Source organism: Pungitius pungitius, chromosome 13 (assembly GCF_949316345.1).
Source record: "Pungitius pungitius chromosome 13, fPunPun2.1, whole genome shotgun sequence".
Taxonomy (NCBI): domain Eukaryota; kingdom Metazoa; phylum Chordata; class Actinopteri; order Perciformes; family Gasterosteidae; genus Pungitius; species Pungitius pungitius.
The window spans coordinates 13,111,289-13,126,415 of NC_084912.1; the positions used below are offsets into that span (position 1 = coordinate 13,111,289).

The following is a 15,127-nucleotide window of genomic DNA, read 5'->3' on the forward strand; positions in this document are numbered from 1 at the left end:
TATTTGGATCTGTTTTACGCAGGTTCCCTATGCTTATTGTTTTTATTTTATATTCAAGACCATTTTCAGAGGGGACTGTTGAGGTTGGTCAGGACTTCCTGTGCAATATACTTTATTTCTGTATCAAAAATAAATCTGAGACAATTTGACTTCTGTATACATTTTAAATGGTTTATTCAATCAGTTTCTTGACTTATTTTATTAACCGAACCTGTTCCGCTTAATGATGATTTCTGAAGATGTTTGGATATGATCAAACCTGAAGTCAACATCTGACATCCCTGGCTAAACCATATTTTACCTGTTCATTTAGACTCTGTGGGGGGGGGGGTCAAACTGCAAGCCACGGGGGCCACCTTTTGCCCCAGGAACTGCTAAGCGGGCCATCACATGTCTTATGAATATTTAGTTGTAATAGGCCACAAAAGTCCTGCACGTTACTCGTGTCTAGCTCTGTTTCCAGTCAGTGCAAGGCCGAAATGATGCCACACGTTCCGATTTCTTAACTCTTTATCTCCTCTCGGAGCTTCTGCATGTGCCACTTATTAGCCTTCAGCTCTTTGAACCCAGCGGTTCCCCAGGTTCTGCTTCCTGTTGAACTGCAGAGCGCTGGATCTGCCCCAGCCGGCCTGTCTGATAGCCCTCATCGTCTACTTCACTGGGCGCTCTGAAGCCGTGGTGCCACTGGCTGTCAGACTACCTAATGGGATGCGTGCGGCTGCCGTTTTGACTAAGGGAGTGTCTCACCCTGAACCCCAGGTCCAATCTTGGCCTCTGCTACCAGCGGCGGCCTGGCAGTTTGTTCCCGTCTGTCACCAGCCCCGTGCTATAAAGCCAGCGTTATCTGCAGTGTTAAGTGCAGCCCACAGACGGAGGGTCAGCTTAAAGTGAGGCACCAGAGACACCCCCCCCCCGCCTGGCCCCTGCCGCACACAGGAAGCGGAGCTGTGCCGCCCCCTCCCCCCCCCCCCCCCCCCCGCCCCCACCTCTGTCTGGACCCTGGGTCCCGAGCCTCGGCCTGTGACGCAGGCGCTAATGCAAGAAGACCCTCGGGCCAAATGACTCTCCTAATTTCCCCTCAGGACTCAGGCGATCCCCGTGGCCCTTGAGAATCAGACTCTGGATTTGTTTGGCAGTGATTTGTTTTGTCTCGTCTCCACCCCACCATCCACCACCCTCCCACATCGCCTCTCAAGTTCTAGTTCTCTGCTCCCAGCGTTGTTGCAGCCACCAAATTGGGGATTTGGGAAAGAGGCATTAAAGGAGCACGAGCCCGTGGAGGAAATAAGCTGTGGCTGTAGAACGTAAACTGATGCAAGAGAAAGCCACAGGTTGGGATTTCTCAACACTTGAGAAACCGTTCTGGAGTTTTCCTGAAAAACGCTCGCGGGAGGAGTTGCATCCTTCTGTAAAATGTGGTATGCCTTAGTCATGATTTGTTAGGCCCGTAATCTACTCATGTGCTGAAAAGCCCCTCAGTGCGTCACGCTTGCAGACATGTCGCTTAATTCCCTTCCAACAGGGGTTTAATTGAGTGAGTAACACACACGCAGTGCAAGCCCACTGAGTACAGAATACAGGCCGATATATAGCTGACAGCCCGGAGGCTGTGGAGGAATTAATCAATGATGAAGTGGGCTGGTTATGTTTATGTGAATGTGTATATTCAGTCTGTGTATACGTACTGTGTGTGTGAGTGTGTATACGTACTGTATGAGTGTTTGTATGTACTGTATGAGTCCTATGAGCGAATAATATGTATACTTCTAATCAAATGGATATAACCTCATCATTGATCAACAACATTTTTTATAAGTTGACAGAAACAATGTTTTTTCCCCAAACACTCAACCGTGGCCATTTTATATGCGCTTATCTTGAAAAAATACAATCTAAGAGTAATGACGATCATGTTAATTTTAAGGCCTCAAACCAAAAGGGAAATTTCACCTGGTGTGAAATTTCTGTGGAACAAAAAGATATCCTCTCAGAGGTCTTCAGCAATTATACACATTTTAGACCATATACATATGCAAATGTGTTTACTTTTCAGACAAGATATATATATGAGTTCGATGTTTAGCAGATTAGTCAAAGGCCTTGTGAACCATGTTTTTGAGTTAACATACTTTTTCGTTTTCATTAGAACAGTTCATGTTTCATATTTCTCCCAAAAAATCAACACCCCAAAATATGAGTTTTTATTTTGTACCTCTTCCCCTAATTATTGCAGGACCTAAAAGAAGTCTGATACATCAGTGTTGATAATGCAATGTGATATGTGCCATTAATCATAGGGCCCGTTTTTGTGCCAAAGCACTTTCACTTTTGATACTTTAAAGTAGGCGTACATTTCTAATAAATAAACGTCTCAGCCATGGAAAAAGAAAACATTTTCAATGTGCTTGTTCGACCCCACCCTACTGACGGGGACATATCTGCCCCGTGTTTGTGGGCTAATAAGCTGAGAATGAATTGGTTCATAATGAACAGACACACGAGCCTTTTAACCTTTCCACTCGTATCCATCCGCGGGACAGCGAGCGTCATTTCCAGGGTGCACGCGGACTGCCTCCCAGTATACCAAGTATTAATGATCTAATTAACGCAACTGTCGCCAACACCTGCAGACGGTAGAAATGATCCACTGCCCACGCACGAATACATGCGCACGCTCTTTCTGCTTCAGTAATGCGAAAGCACAGCTCCGCCGTCTCACGCGGCTTATTTATAGGACTCACTTCACTAAATATATCCCGCCTCGGGACGTCGGTCACCGCGTCACAACAAGTAACAATACCCCTTCCTCTTTTTCTTATTCTTCTTCTTCTTCAGCCCCTCCGGTTGAGTTGGTTGAGGGGTGTCATGTTTTTTTGTTTTTTTGGGGGGGGGAGTGTTGGTATAAAATGAGGGACGGGCAGACCGGCCGGACACTCTTCATCCAGACCGGACCCCACACAGGTACTACATCTTTCATTTCTATGCATTATGTCCTCTGTTGTTTACTCAAAGTGTGTGTTTTCCAAAGAAACGTTTGAACTACTACTTCTTCCCACTTCGCTGTATTTATTTATTTATGCTTTACTTTCCCCAGGTGTCAAAATGACTATTTGGTGCACCTCCTGCCAGTGTCACGTCAGTGCTCCGTGCACGTCTCATCTCGTGCCCGAGCATCATCGCAGCTCCTTCTGCAGGAGGTTCAGGTCAGTGACTCCTCTTCCTCCTCGGCTTCGCGTCCTCTAGTGGCTCAATCAACACATGGGTGTCTGCAAAACCCGCGCAGTGCGCGTGCACGTCATCCAGTTTACTATATACTACAGTTTATATATATGTTATATAAACTGTAGCATATAGTAAATATGTATATATGTATATGTGTGTGTGTATTTATATTGTCTAATTTGAAATATTGGCACAATATTCAACAGAGACGCTACAAATTTTAATTTTAAGTTAATCTCAATACTTTGGATGGATCTTTAGTGTTACAGTGGAATGGACAGAATTCTTCTTTTGTGGCACTCTGTGCGTCCTTGAGGCGTGGGCGCCCCGCTCCGAGGACACCCACTTTATACGGCAATGGAGGGAGCAGCAGTAGCCCAGCCTCCCCTTTGTGTGTGACGCCCACGCTGAAGCCCTGGCAGCTATAAAAGCCACAGGCTCTCTGTGGAAGGGCCCAGACAGATCCCGATCACACAAAGTCCGCTGAGATCCCTCCTGTCTGCTGCGGACGCGACAGCCTCTCATATCAGCAGTTTCCATAGGAACCCTGGAGGAGGAGACACCAGGCTGATTTGTTGTAAAAGAAGCTTGATCAGTTTAGGCTAATTACTTTTTTTTTTTGCCCCTCACTGGTGTTGAAGAGGAGGAGGGTCACCTCAGACAGATTTTTTTTTTCTTTCTCCTAGATGTAGACAACTCTGTCTCCCTAGATTTAGATTCTTCAGTTATCTTCCAAACCCCTGACCTCAGTCATGGTCTCCCACAGATCCACCAAAGGAGCGTCCAAAGCCCGGCGGGACCACATCAATCACGAGATCAGGAATATGCGCGCTCTGTTGCCTACCACCCAGGAGGACCAGGAGCGTCTCTCCTACCTGCACTCCATGGCCGCCATCTGCGCCTACATCAGGAAGTCTGTTGTCTTCCAGGGTAAGACTTCACACTCAGTCCTCCTGCGATGTCTTTGAACCTCTCATCTGCATTCAGCCCCCGTCGCCGCTAATCTAAAATGTGACAAAGTTCCCGGCACTGCGGGGACAGCATCAAAGACGAAAACTGGCAGAGATGCGTGGAGCGTAACCAAGGCTCACCTCGCTCCTTCCTCCCACAGGACTCCCGACTGGGGCGAGATCGCACTCTCTGCCGTATGAGGCCTTTCTTCAAGCCCTGCACGGCTTCATCCTGGTCACCACTGCACAAGGGAGGCTGGTCTACGTGTCCGAGAATGTTGACCAATACCTCGGTTTGTCCATGGTGAGTCGATTTGAACATCCACCGTTAAGTGTAGTTCGCCTTGGGCTTTCGTGTTTTGTATCTAACTAGAATTATTTTTTTTAATTTTTCAGATAGACGTGCTGCAAGGAGACACTTTCTACGACATGGTGGAACGCTCTGACATTGATGTTGTGAAAACAAACCTGGACATTGAACACAACTCGCCATCAGGTAACTTTAACTACACTTTATTATAGCATTAGGAACTGGGATCACTGTGCAACTGTCCTAATGTTGCACAGGACATATTTTATTCCTACTAAAGCGTCTCAAAGATTTGATTTACCAAAAGGCTAAACTGAACCGTTGTTTCTTCAGAGAGGAGCTTTGTATGCTGCATGCAAACCACCAAAGCCTTCAAGCTGCAATTCGGCAGCTGCTGTTCCATGATGGTCAAAGGGAGCTTCAAAATGTTCCCCCAGCCGTGGCAGCCCTCCTCTTCAGCCCGTCCCACCGGCGAGCCTCTCTTTGTGGCCCTCTGCACCCCCACGGTCGACCGCCTGCAGAGCTCCGGCTCCACCTCCTGTGACAGCTTCTACAGTGTCCACAGGTTGGATATGACCTTCACTCAGCTGTCAGACAGGTACATTCACAGATCCCCTTTCAGACGGATGCAACACAAATGTTGTGGTATTGGTCTCTGACACACGTCTCTGTGTATTTCCTGTTCAGCGTCTCCTGTTTTTTGGGCTATTCGACTGAGGAAATGACCGGCCGATCATGGTACAGTCTTATCCACCCTGACGATCTCTCCTTGAGTGCCGATTCTCATAGAAGTTTAAGTAAGTGTACAGCGTATTGAGGGAAAACATATTTGCATTAAGGTCAAGAAAAACCACATTTCCACTGTGCATGTTGTCATTAACGTGTGCATGATAATAACCCCCGATGTTCCCTCCCTGTCCTGTCCAGTGCGGGCAGATGAGGGCTTCCAGGTAGAGATGGTGCTGAGACTCCAATGCAAGGACCTGTCCTGGACCTGGATCTACATCCGAGCTAACAAGGAGTCTGACTGCCGGGGCATCAGCTGCACCAACTTCATCATCGGGTATGAAGGACTCCACCTCTGGCAGACCTGAGCGCACAGTGCAAGACACCTTTTCACGTTTCTTCAAGCCACGAGCGTTGACCTAATCCTTTGCTTTGCTCTTGCAGTGAAACGGAGGCCCGATTTCTGCAGAAGAAAATCACCAGCGACGCCTTCAGGCCGTCGCCCACGGCCCGTCCTGCGAGCCAGGAGGCGCCTCGCGCCGAGACCCACGGCGACGCAAAGTGTTTCAAGAGACGGAGGACGTCCAGCGGCCAAAGCGACGAGCCCGGCCATAAGGCCAGGAGGGAGAGCGGGCGAGGCCCGTGCCAGGTGGCGTGCGCCTCCTACCGAGGCGACGGCTCGCCCGCTCCCCCTGGGGACAGCACGGCTCTCTTCACGCCTCCCATCAGCCCAGCCTCCTCCAGCTCCGCTCTGCAGCAGCAGGAGGAGCTCAGCCGTGACCTCCTGCTGGAGGTGCACGGGTACGCCGATCAGCTGCTGTCCTCCCCCGAGTGCTCTCCCTCCTACTACTCGTACCCGGAGGCGGTGCTCACCTGTCACCGATCACCCTCCGGCTCCCTCGCTTCGGCCGCTGAGCACGCGTTTGAGGAGGCTGCCTTCGGCGTGCTCGCCGCCCGCTCCCCAGCCTCCTCCTCCTCCTCCTACTCCTACTCCTCCTACTCCTCCTCATCGCCGACCTATGATTTCCAAGCGTGTACGGCCGATGCTCGATTGGTCCCCGAGTGCCCGTCCGTGGCGGACTTGTGCGACAGCGCGGCGGACTGCGCGCTGCATCACGACGACTTCGGCGTCCCGCAGCAGACACAAGAGGGAGGCCTCGTCCACCGCGTCCCCTACCACGTCTCACCCGCACATTCGAGTCTCCTCACCCCCGGCCAATCTCCCGACTCCAGGGAGACGGCACATTACAACGCGAGGGAGCAGGCAGAGATCAGCATTCTGGCTCAGCAGATCTCGTCCCTGGCAAGCAGCTTCGCCGTGTACCGCACGCACGCAACCACCGGCGCACAGCCCGCGGGCCGCCAGTGGCCCTGTCATCCTGCGCTCCCCTCGGCCCCGCCTCTTAAGGGCGAGCTGGAGCTCGATGACGGCGTGTTCGACAGCATCCTTAAAGACCTGGACGTGGACGTGGGCGCGGGGAAGGAGGACTTTCCCCCGCCGGGCGTTGCGGCGTTCGGGTACCAGCAGGGTCTGCTGCGCTGCAGGATGGGGTCTCACGAGTCGGAGCCGGAGCCTCTGGGCCTCTCCCCGACCATCGCAGAGGACCCGCTGCCCGCAGAGCAGTTCATCGCCGTGGAACCCTTCAGTTTGCAGTTGGGACGCCATGACCGAAACACTGGGTTGCATCAACTCAACCGCTATATGCAGAGTCACCTTCAGCAAGGTAGTTCACAGTCAACAGATGAAACGGTGTCCGTTGGTTTATTCGCTGTAGGTTACAATTCACTAATGTTGTTCTCTTGTCTCTTTTCAGGTGAACTTGCAGAAGAAAACTTGTACTGAAATAAGTCTGTGACTTACTGTACTACCACTCGTATGACATATTGTCAGGGCAACCTTCCTTTCGCTGGATTCAAAGACCTTTTAGAGGACATCTTTGCTTTCAAAGACTTCTTCCTGGAATGTGGGAAAGCAACTAAAGACTAAAAGACGTTGGCTTTGTCTCAATGTCTCAACACTGCTGTCGACTGCGTTTTATGTTTTTATCTTTGTCTTACATTGTATGAGGTACTTGTTTGACATCACTTACGTACTGAAATGGAGGTGTATTTTTCTTCTAATACCGAGTGACCACAGTTTACTCTTGAGCACTTTATCAATGTCCTTACCGCGAGGATTTTATAAACGAGAAGGCGGGCTGATTTGAAAGGAATATTAACTATATTTTAAAGATACCCGGATGAGCTTTAACACGAGGGGAAGACACAAATCAGTTTGCAAAAAGAATACTACTCTTCTGTTTGTCAGTGGGCCATTAATGGTTTCTTGTGAATAAATTACTCATTAAGGAGATGATTGTTGGTTGAACACCTACCTCATTGGTACATTTAAATACATTCCGATCCTGAATTATATTTATTTTTGAACATGACACTTAAATGTTTTTAATATACTGCAATGTGAATCTTAAATCTAAGTTTATCAATTCCACATGTTTTCATCTCTAATGTACTGGTACTGCACATGTCTGAATGTCCAATGTTAAACCTGATGTTAAATGTAAATAAATCAAATAAAAAAATACGTTGAATCATGTTGCTATGAATGAATCTTACGTTTCTTCCACATGAACACGCAGGAAATGCATGCATTGTAAAATACAAACAATCTCCTGTTTGCAGATTTTGTATCACCTTAAACACAATCTAATTATTGTCAATTCAGTAGGTGTATCTGATTGAATAAAATCCAATGTAGGGGATTTTTCAGCAAAATAAAGCTTAATTCGGGCTATTTAGTTTGTCCACTTGGGGGCCAACAGACCACATGTATCGCGTCATTGCTTCACGTTGTTATGGCAAACAGTTGCTTCTAAAACATCAAACACACGGCAACAACAGCATCCATTCATAGCCGTATCTGTCCATCTCATGAATAATCTTAATATGTATATTTATATATGAGTGAAATATTTGAATCTTTAGAGGCTAAATGCTCCAGTACGTTCATCATCACTATGTGTGTCTGTGTTTGAAAAAGCTGCAAACAGGTTATAAAAGCAGGACGTACACTTGTGTTGCATAAACTAGGAATTGGCCTCGTTAACTAGCTGAGGATTAAGACTCCTTTCACAAGACACTTCATTAGTAGTACATCTTTAAAAAAATACACATTTTTGTAGGAAGCTTTTTTTCCTTCCCAGCTCAACATCTACTGAGCTCTTCAATGCTCCATTGATTTACATCTTGTGGCTGGTCATACCAATGAAAGCATATAAACTGTATACAGGGAAAATAAATTTCACGTCCCGGGACAAATATGCAGACTCAATGCATAAATGAATAGTTAGACAAAGAAGGTGAGGTGGATGATGGACCGTGTGCATGAGCACAGAGCTCTCAGGAGACCTCGCTGACGTGCTGCTGCTGCTGCTGGTGCAGTGCGTGCAATGCGGGGCCCACATTGTTTTTTTACCCATGTGGGTTAGAACAACCACTAGATGGAGTGATAGCTCCAATCGCCTCCCTGTAACACACATATCTGTGGAGTAGTATTCAAGCAAGGTTTAAGAAGTGGAAGGAGTGTGTGTGTGCGTGTGTGTGTGTGTGTGGGAGAGAGAGAGAGAGAGAGAGGGAGAACAAAAGGACATCATTTGGTCCGATCATGGGCAAACAGTCCAGATGCCTATTCTTATCCATGGAGACCTAATTAAGAGTGATGTCTGTTGAAGGGTATAATGGCAAATAAAGTTCCTAACAAGTCTCAGCATCTGCTGTGCGCTCCGGTCTTTCTGCATCGCTCAGTGTTACCTGGAATGATAATGATTTCCCCGAAGGCACAAGGACAAAGAGTCCAGGGCACCGGCGCATTTGTCCACACCAGGGAGACGGAAAAAATCCACATTTTCTCTTCTCTCGCACACAGTGAACACTCCCAGCAACCCCAAGTCTCTGCACATAACACGTCTTCTGTAGCTGTGGATACACGATTATTATTACATCAGCCCTGGCTGTGTGTTGAACGGCTTGGTGAATCTTCACCAAAAAAAAATCAATGAAAATTTGATTCAGATTATCATAGCTGTTGCCTAGAACTTCTGCTTGTGTGGGACAAGGATGTACAATATCAAAGGCAGCGCTGATATTAAATTGAGATGTTGCGAGATTAGATTAACAAACTGATGACTGATTCGTATCGGAGATCTGAGGGCGGCATTGCGGCTGAAGATGATACCACGCGGTAGAGCTGACAAAGGGGGAACACAGGTAAAACTGTCACTTGCCCCACTTCAGTCGCTCCTTAAGGTGTTTCCTCGGGTGGATGCTGAAGGAAAAGCGCATCGGTGCAGTTAAACAGAGCAACTCATGGATGGGATTCTTCTTCAAGCGGCCAGGTTCTCATAACCCGCCTCGCCGGTGGCTTCTCACGAATGATTACCTCATTTACTTTCGAGAAAGACTCTCCGAATTGAAACTCTCACTGATTTCAGACAACAGGGCCTCAGGTGGCACTGCCGTGTCTTCGTTTATTTACCGGCTTCATGCTTTTATTGTGACGGCGACCGTGCTTGAGGGTTCGATTGGAAGCTTATCTCAGGGTTAACATTTATTCTGAAATAGATGAAGATGTGGAAAGCCAGAATGGGATTTGTTTATATTGCCCGGGGATTGTTTGGCAGATGGAAGCGATGACACGGGCGATAGCCGCCAAGGTCACGGAAAGGTGAGGCACGCTGTCACGAGGGACGCTATCTCATGTTAGCCTGAATCTGCCTTTTCATTTGCTCGGGGTGTAATTCATTTTTTCCGTGTCTCAATTGTTTGGGATGAATGAATCAAATTTCCATGTCTATAGCTTGGTTGTTGCACTTTTCAAAAGAGGCACCTGACGGGTGCTGGTGCAGTCAGCAGCACACACTGACACTGTAATTGGGTTAAAACAAAAAGACCAAAAATAAACTCCAGCCTGTTCCTTCCGGACCTCTCCTGTTCCTCCCATTGCAGAACCCCAAGCCAAAGCTCTGATTGAACAGTGGATCCCTGTCATGCAGAGTCAATACATCCCGTTTGATAGTCACGAGAGAAAGACCAGCCAACCAGGGAGAACAATATAAATGGTGTCTTAACAACAGGGCCTACTTGCATATGAAGGTTTGATTTAGGTACCTTTCTCTCTCTTGGAAGGAATTTGCCACTTAAGGCAAAGCACCTGTGCACAGAAGAGACAAAAGCATCCTGCTGTCAACATATGCTCAACACATTGTCCTTTGTTGATGGAGATTGTGGTATATTGAAAAACACATTTTCTCATATAAGAATTTCCACTGGGGACTTTAGAATACGTGCCTGGATGTCGTATTTTCCGTTACAGATTTTCATGGATTTACATACGTTTTTTTTTCTGCAGCAGCAATACTGCTGGATTAAGGGAGGGAAAGTCTTTCAATGTATTTTGTATTTGCCCCCCACAAGCTCAGCATTCATAAAAATGTTAGCTTTGTGCTTGAATTCCACCTCGCAGCACATACGGATGGATTTCTAAAGCGTCCTGGTTGTTTGTGCAGTAATGAGGGGTATTTTAAGTAATTCAAGAAAATGTCAGTGATTGCTAGTAATTACTCTCATGTAGCTGTACAGCCAAAGGGCCTTTATATATATAGTTCATATAGGGGGTGTGCATGGTAAAGATTAGTTTATTTCATGCACTCGTGCAGAATCCCAGGGGGCAAAACAAATAGACATGAAGGATTGTATCTTATGGAAAGGTCAGAGAGGCTTTGAAATAATTAGAGGACAATTAAGTGAGATGCAATTGTAAACAAATTCATCAACAATTAGAAGCAAATGAAAAGGTATTCATGAATGCCAAATAATTGATGCATTGACTAATTTTCTAATTCATTCGTTCTAATTAAATAATGGAATGCGCTAAATTCATTTGATGACCCGGTTGCTAATCGGTAAATAATCTGCTGGATATTTCTTCCAGGGTTGATGGATGATCAGGGCAAAATGACTAATCCTGCTATGGCGAAACCATAAGCAGCCCTCCTCTGATTGGCTACTGTTCGTAGCCTTTGTTGGTGAGTTTGGTAGAAGTGGGGGTAAGAGTATCAGGATAAGCACATCAGTAAAAGTAGGGCTTTGCCATAGTAAGAAATAAAAAAGGAAGACAGCCTTTTCGGTATGTAAATTTAGCAATAAAGTAATTCATGTTTGCCTCCAGCTTTTCCTCTGTTTTACCTCCAGCTAACTTTGGGATGTAATTGGTATGTTGGCACTATGAGCTTCTGGTCTCACAGGAGAAGTTTAAAATGATACATGATGTGTGTTTGAAACATTTGGGCCATATTTTAGAATTCTCTCAATTTCCAGTAGGAAAATGTCAACTTCTTGTCATCTGCAATGACAACTTGCCGGCAGGCGTCATTGTTAACTCAAGCAGTTGGTCAAAACATGTCTCTGGCTGACACTAATGTTTTCAGTTGAGTTTAAAACCGGAATCCTGTAAATGTGGTCTTGAAGGGTCCGTAACGGATAAATGGCAAAAGCTACATACACCAGGCAAAATGTTTTCTTTCTTGCCAGTTGATGCTCTTTGTAGAAGCAAAACTCACCGCATTGTTCTTGTACTGCAATGTGTCACTCCTGAAGGCGTGTTGTAGCAAGCCAAAGGCAAATGCCAAATGCAGTGCTACTCCTGCTCAACAGCAAGACAATATTCCAGTTTAACGTCCCACTTTTAATCATTATTGTTCAAACCCTCGAAAGCGTTTGATCTGTAAACATGTGAGATGAGTTCAGAGATGAGTGATTTCTGAAAGTCATACGGCTGTATTTCTGAATCCTTACATTTTCATGTAAGATCTCCTTATCCATCTCAATGTTTGAGGTACTTCAAACCAACCGTGAGGAAGGTTTGGGGTAGCGAAACTGGGTACAAGACAAAACTCTTTCCTATTCTCTCCCACGCGTTTCACAGCTGGACAAAATGTACTCAGCCTGATGGGGGTCAGTGTACGGTTGATCTGAGGCACCGCTTGGAGGATGAAGAAATGAAACAAGGGATGTGGAGAAGGTGAGCAGCAAGTGAGCGTCCCCACACACCTCAATCACAATTTTAATTACTCGACCTTTGGTAACAACAAAGCAACATACAAAACTTGTCTTCACACTGCTGAGCAACGCTTCATGCATCCACGTGTCATCTTAACAGGTTTAAACTTCTTTTCTCCCCTTGGGTATGTGTGAAAAACACATGCCGGGTCCGGGTGGAATCCAAACTCGCGCCTTTGTAAATGTACAAAGTGTTCCAGAAAAAAAAAAAGCTCATTGTACAAGACTTATTCATGAGGACTTATTTCCTCTTCATGTTGCAGGCACTAGTGTCCCTGCACGCAAGCTCAAAGAATATTACAATGGAAACGGACCACTGTGTCTATGGGGAACAGATTGAATCTCAGCATTCGGGACAATATTGTCATAATTCCAGTTATTTTGGTTTTTGTTTCCAATCTAATATTTAGCACAAAGGACATTGAAAAATAGATGTGCATGTGGGCGTGCTCATTGTAAAATTACCATGCAATGCAGAACTACCTTGCTCAGGTAGAGAGAAGAAATAGTTACGTTCTGCACAATGCTGTTCATCCCTTTTTTCCTTTGCATTGCACTTGTTTGCAGAATCATTTTTTTTTCCATCAACGATTTACGACAATTTACAGTTAAATATCCTTGAGGCCGGGATCATTTTAACGCAGCCTTGGTACATTTTATCCATCTTCTATCTTATCCTCTAACTCAATCATGTTATATGTAGCGATCATTTTAAAAAGACAAGAGGGGACGAGACTATTTAGCTCGTTCCTGCCCCCGCTAACGATGATAATTGAACACTGCACAGTGCGGGTGACAGTTAAGGCATTACCCGCTTATTAATCCTGCCATTTTACCCTTTTAGATTAATTTGCTGCCTTAGATCCTGGTGTCATCTGGTCCACAGAGACCTCAAGCGGTCACGCACTGAGGTCATGCAAACATCCCCCCTCAGGCCACACTGCTTGGGAAACTGTAGAATATCTGAGCTATGAGCGGAATAAAACACAGTGAGTGAAAATATATTTCAGGCTGACTGCCAAATGTAAAATTAAGATGTAATTAGAAAGTCAAATGAACATAGATTTGCGACTGTCCACATATTTTATTGTGCATTCCCAAAGCACACACACACACAGACACACACACACACAGTACTCGCACACACACACACAGGCTTTGTGCGCCATCAAACCAAAATCAATAACGATTCCACACAGCTAATGAAACATGATCTCTTTGGGTTTTGGACAGGAAAGCAGTTGATTTGAATTGAATAAACCCTTTTTAGGGTGAAAGCAGTGACACCCCCCCCCCCTCCCTCAGTGAGTCTAGCTGTACAGATCTCTAGTGAGCCTTGTTCTTATACATCTCTGCTCCTCGAACAACACCGGTACCACAACTTCTTCTTACTACATTTATTCGCTGCTTGACGTATATGTCGTTGCTCTAATCTGAGGGTTGTGGCTCTGGCTGCACGGGTTTGGGTTTCTAATGGGATTTCTGATGATGAGGCCTTGTCGCGAGGATGATTTATCGTGCAGTCGTTACTGGAGGTGTGCTCGGGCTGCGCCACCCGGGGAGATGCCTTCCATCACACCTCATTTGCATTAACTCGATTTCTGTGTCGACAATGTCTCACACCACTAATGAGGCACCCAGAGGACAGGAGAGCGTTCAGCTCACAGTCACACTATTTTTTTATCCTTCACCGCAAAGACCAGAGTCTGCATATACAGTGCATGCCATTAGTGTTCAGTAATACACCTCACACAGTATACTTTTAATGACACAGACTGTGTGAGGCATCACTTTTACACAACGTCATACGGTTGCCCCAAATGCCATTATGTCGGTGCCCTGATTCACTCTCTGCCAATTTTCCTTTTTCCTTCATTTTCCATCAAAGGAACCGCGACAATGTATAACAATTTAATCCTACCACCTCACTCAATATGCAGTAAAGTTAACATTCCTTTGGCTGTAAATCGGTATACCGGTTGGAATACCGGTTGAAGGCCTGTTCAAATAGAAAAGCTGCTGTACCCATATTCAGATAACATTTACATTTCATTTATCGATTTGTCCAAAATTGTCACAATCTGGCTGCAAATCCTCTAACGTATCATGTGAAGTTTTTTGATAACTCCCCGCTTAACTTCCTTAACTTCTTTCCCTTCCTGTGTTAATTGTCTGCACTGCCCTGATTCAGACCTGCAGTCACCAGACCTCCTGCTCACCTGTTTCCACTTCGTTCGTCACTTATGAGCAGCCCCCCCGCCCTTTGTTCTCTGTTGGTTTGTCTTCATTCATTTTTGGAGGTTTCCAGCCTATTTCCTTGCTTGCTGTTCCCGGCCTGTTCTTCAGGACTCGATCTTGTAAGTGTTTTAACAGTTTGAATTGTTGCATTGTTTCTGCTGCCTCCTGGTCTTTGCGTTTGCGTTCATGCGGCTTCTCTCAGTTATTGATACAAAACATCAAATGATGTTCCAAACAGTTTCCTTAAAACTACAGATCCAACAGACATGAGGGGAGATGGTTGCATTTTTTCCTAATGTTCTCTGGCCCATATAATCACGCCCTGCTTTGTGCTGGTACATGGGTATGGTATTTGGAACAGTTGAATGGTCTTTTATCCAGGTCATGCTGCAGAAAATGAAATGCTGGTTTGCTGACATGAAGCCACACTCGGGGAAATAAAGTTATTTTATTCACGTAAATTCAGTAAAGCAGGGCCAAAAGGCCCCCGTTGGTCTGTGTTTGCCCTTTTGCCCCCTGTGCTTGTGGCGCCTGGTGTCACAGCTTGGACCTGATATGGTGGTTG

The 15,127-nt window shown here is 46.0% G+C and overlaps 1 protein-coding gene across 3 annotated transcripts; it reads left to right on the forward strand.

Annotated features, from left to right (window-relative positions):
• The first annotated feature begins 1,028 nt into the window (after window positions 1-1,028).
• Window positions 1,029-7,806, forward strand: npas4l (neuronal PAS domain protein 4 like). Of its 3 annotated transcripts, XM_037466448.2 has the most exons (10): window positions 1,029-2,961; window positions 3,095-3,203; window positions 3,989-4,152; window positions 4,334-4,476; window positions 4,569-4,668; window positions 4,816-5,080; window positions 5,170-5,279; window positions 5,410-5,545; window positions 5,653-6,932; window positions 7,023-7,806. In XM_037466448.2, the coding sequence occupies exons 1-10, from the start codon at window positions 2,640-2,642 to the stop codon at window positions 7,049-7,051; spliced, it is 2,658 nt and encodes an 885-aa protein (XP_037322345.2). In that variant the 5' UTR covers window positions 1,029-2,639; the 3' UTR covers window positions 7,052-7,806. The 3 variants fall into 3 exon arrangements, with proteins under 3 accessions (XP_037322345.2, XP_037322344.2, XP_062422689.1); XM_037466447.2 differs by having other exon boundaries at window positions 1,029-3,203; XM_062566705.1 differs by lacking the exons at window positions 1,029-2,961; window positions 3,095-3,203 and having other exon boundaries at window positions 3,686-4,152.
• Window positions 7,807-15,127: the final 7,321 nt, after the last annotated feature.

What these genes read in the sequence shown, in the direction of transcription:
- npas4l (XM_037466448.2), top strand. Translation starts at nt 2,640, where the DNA reads ATGATCCACTGCCCACGCACGAATACATGCGCACGCTCTTTCTGCTTC. An exon ending in CGATTCTCATAGAAGTTTAA is followed by an intron (nt 5,280 to 5,409) that starts GTAAGTGTACAG and finishes TGTCCTGTCCAG; the next exon opens with TGCGGGCAGATGAGGGCTTC. An exon ending in GCAGAGTCACCTTCAGCAAG is followed by an intron (nt 6,933 to 7,022) that starts GTAGTTCACAGT and finishes GTCTCTTTTCAG; the next exon opens with GTGAACTTGCAGAAGAAAAC.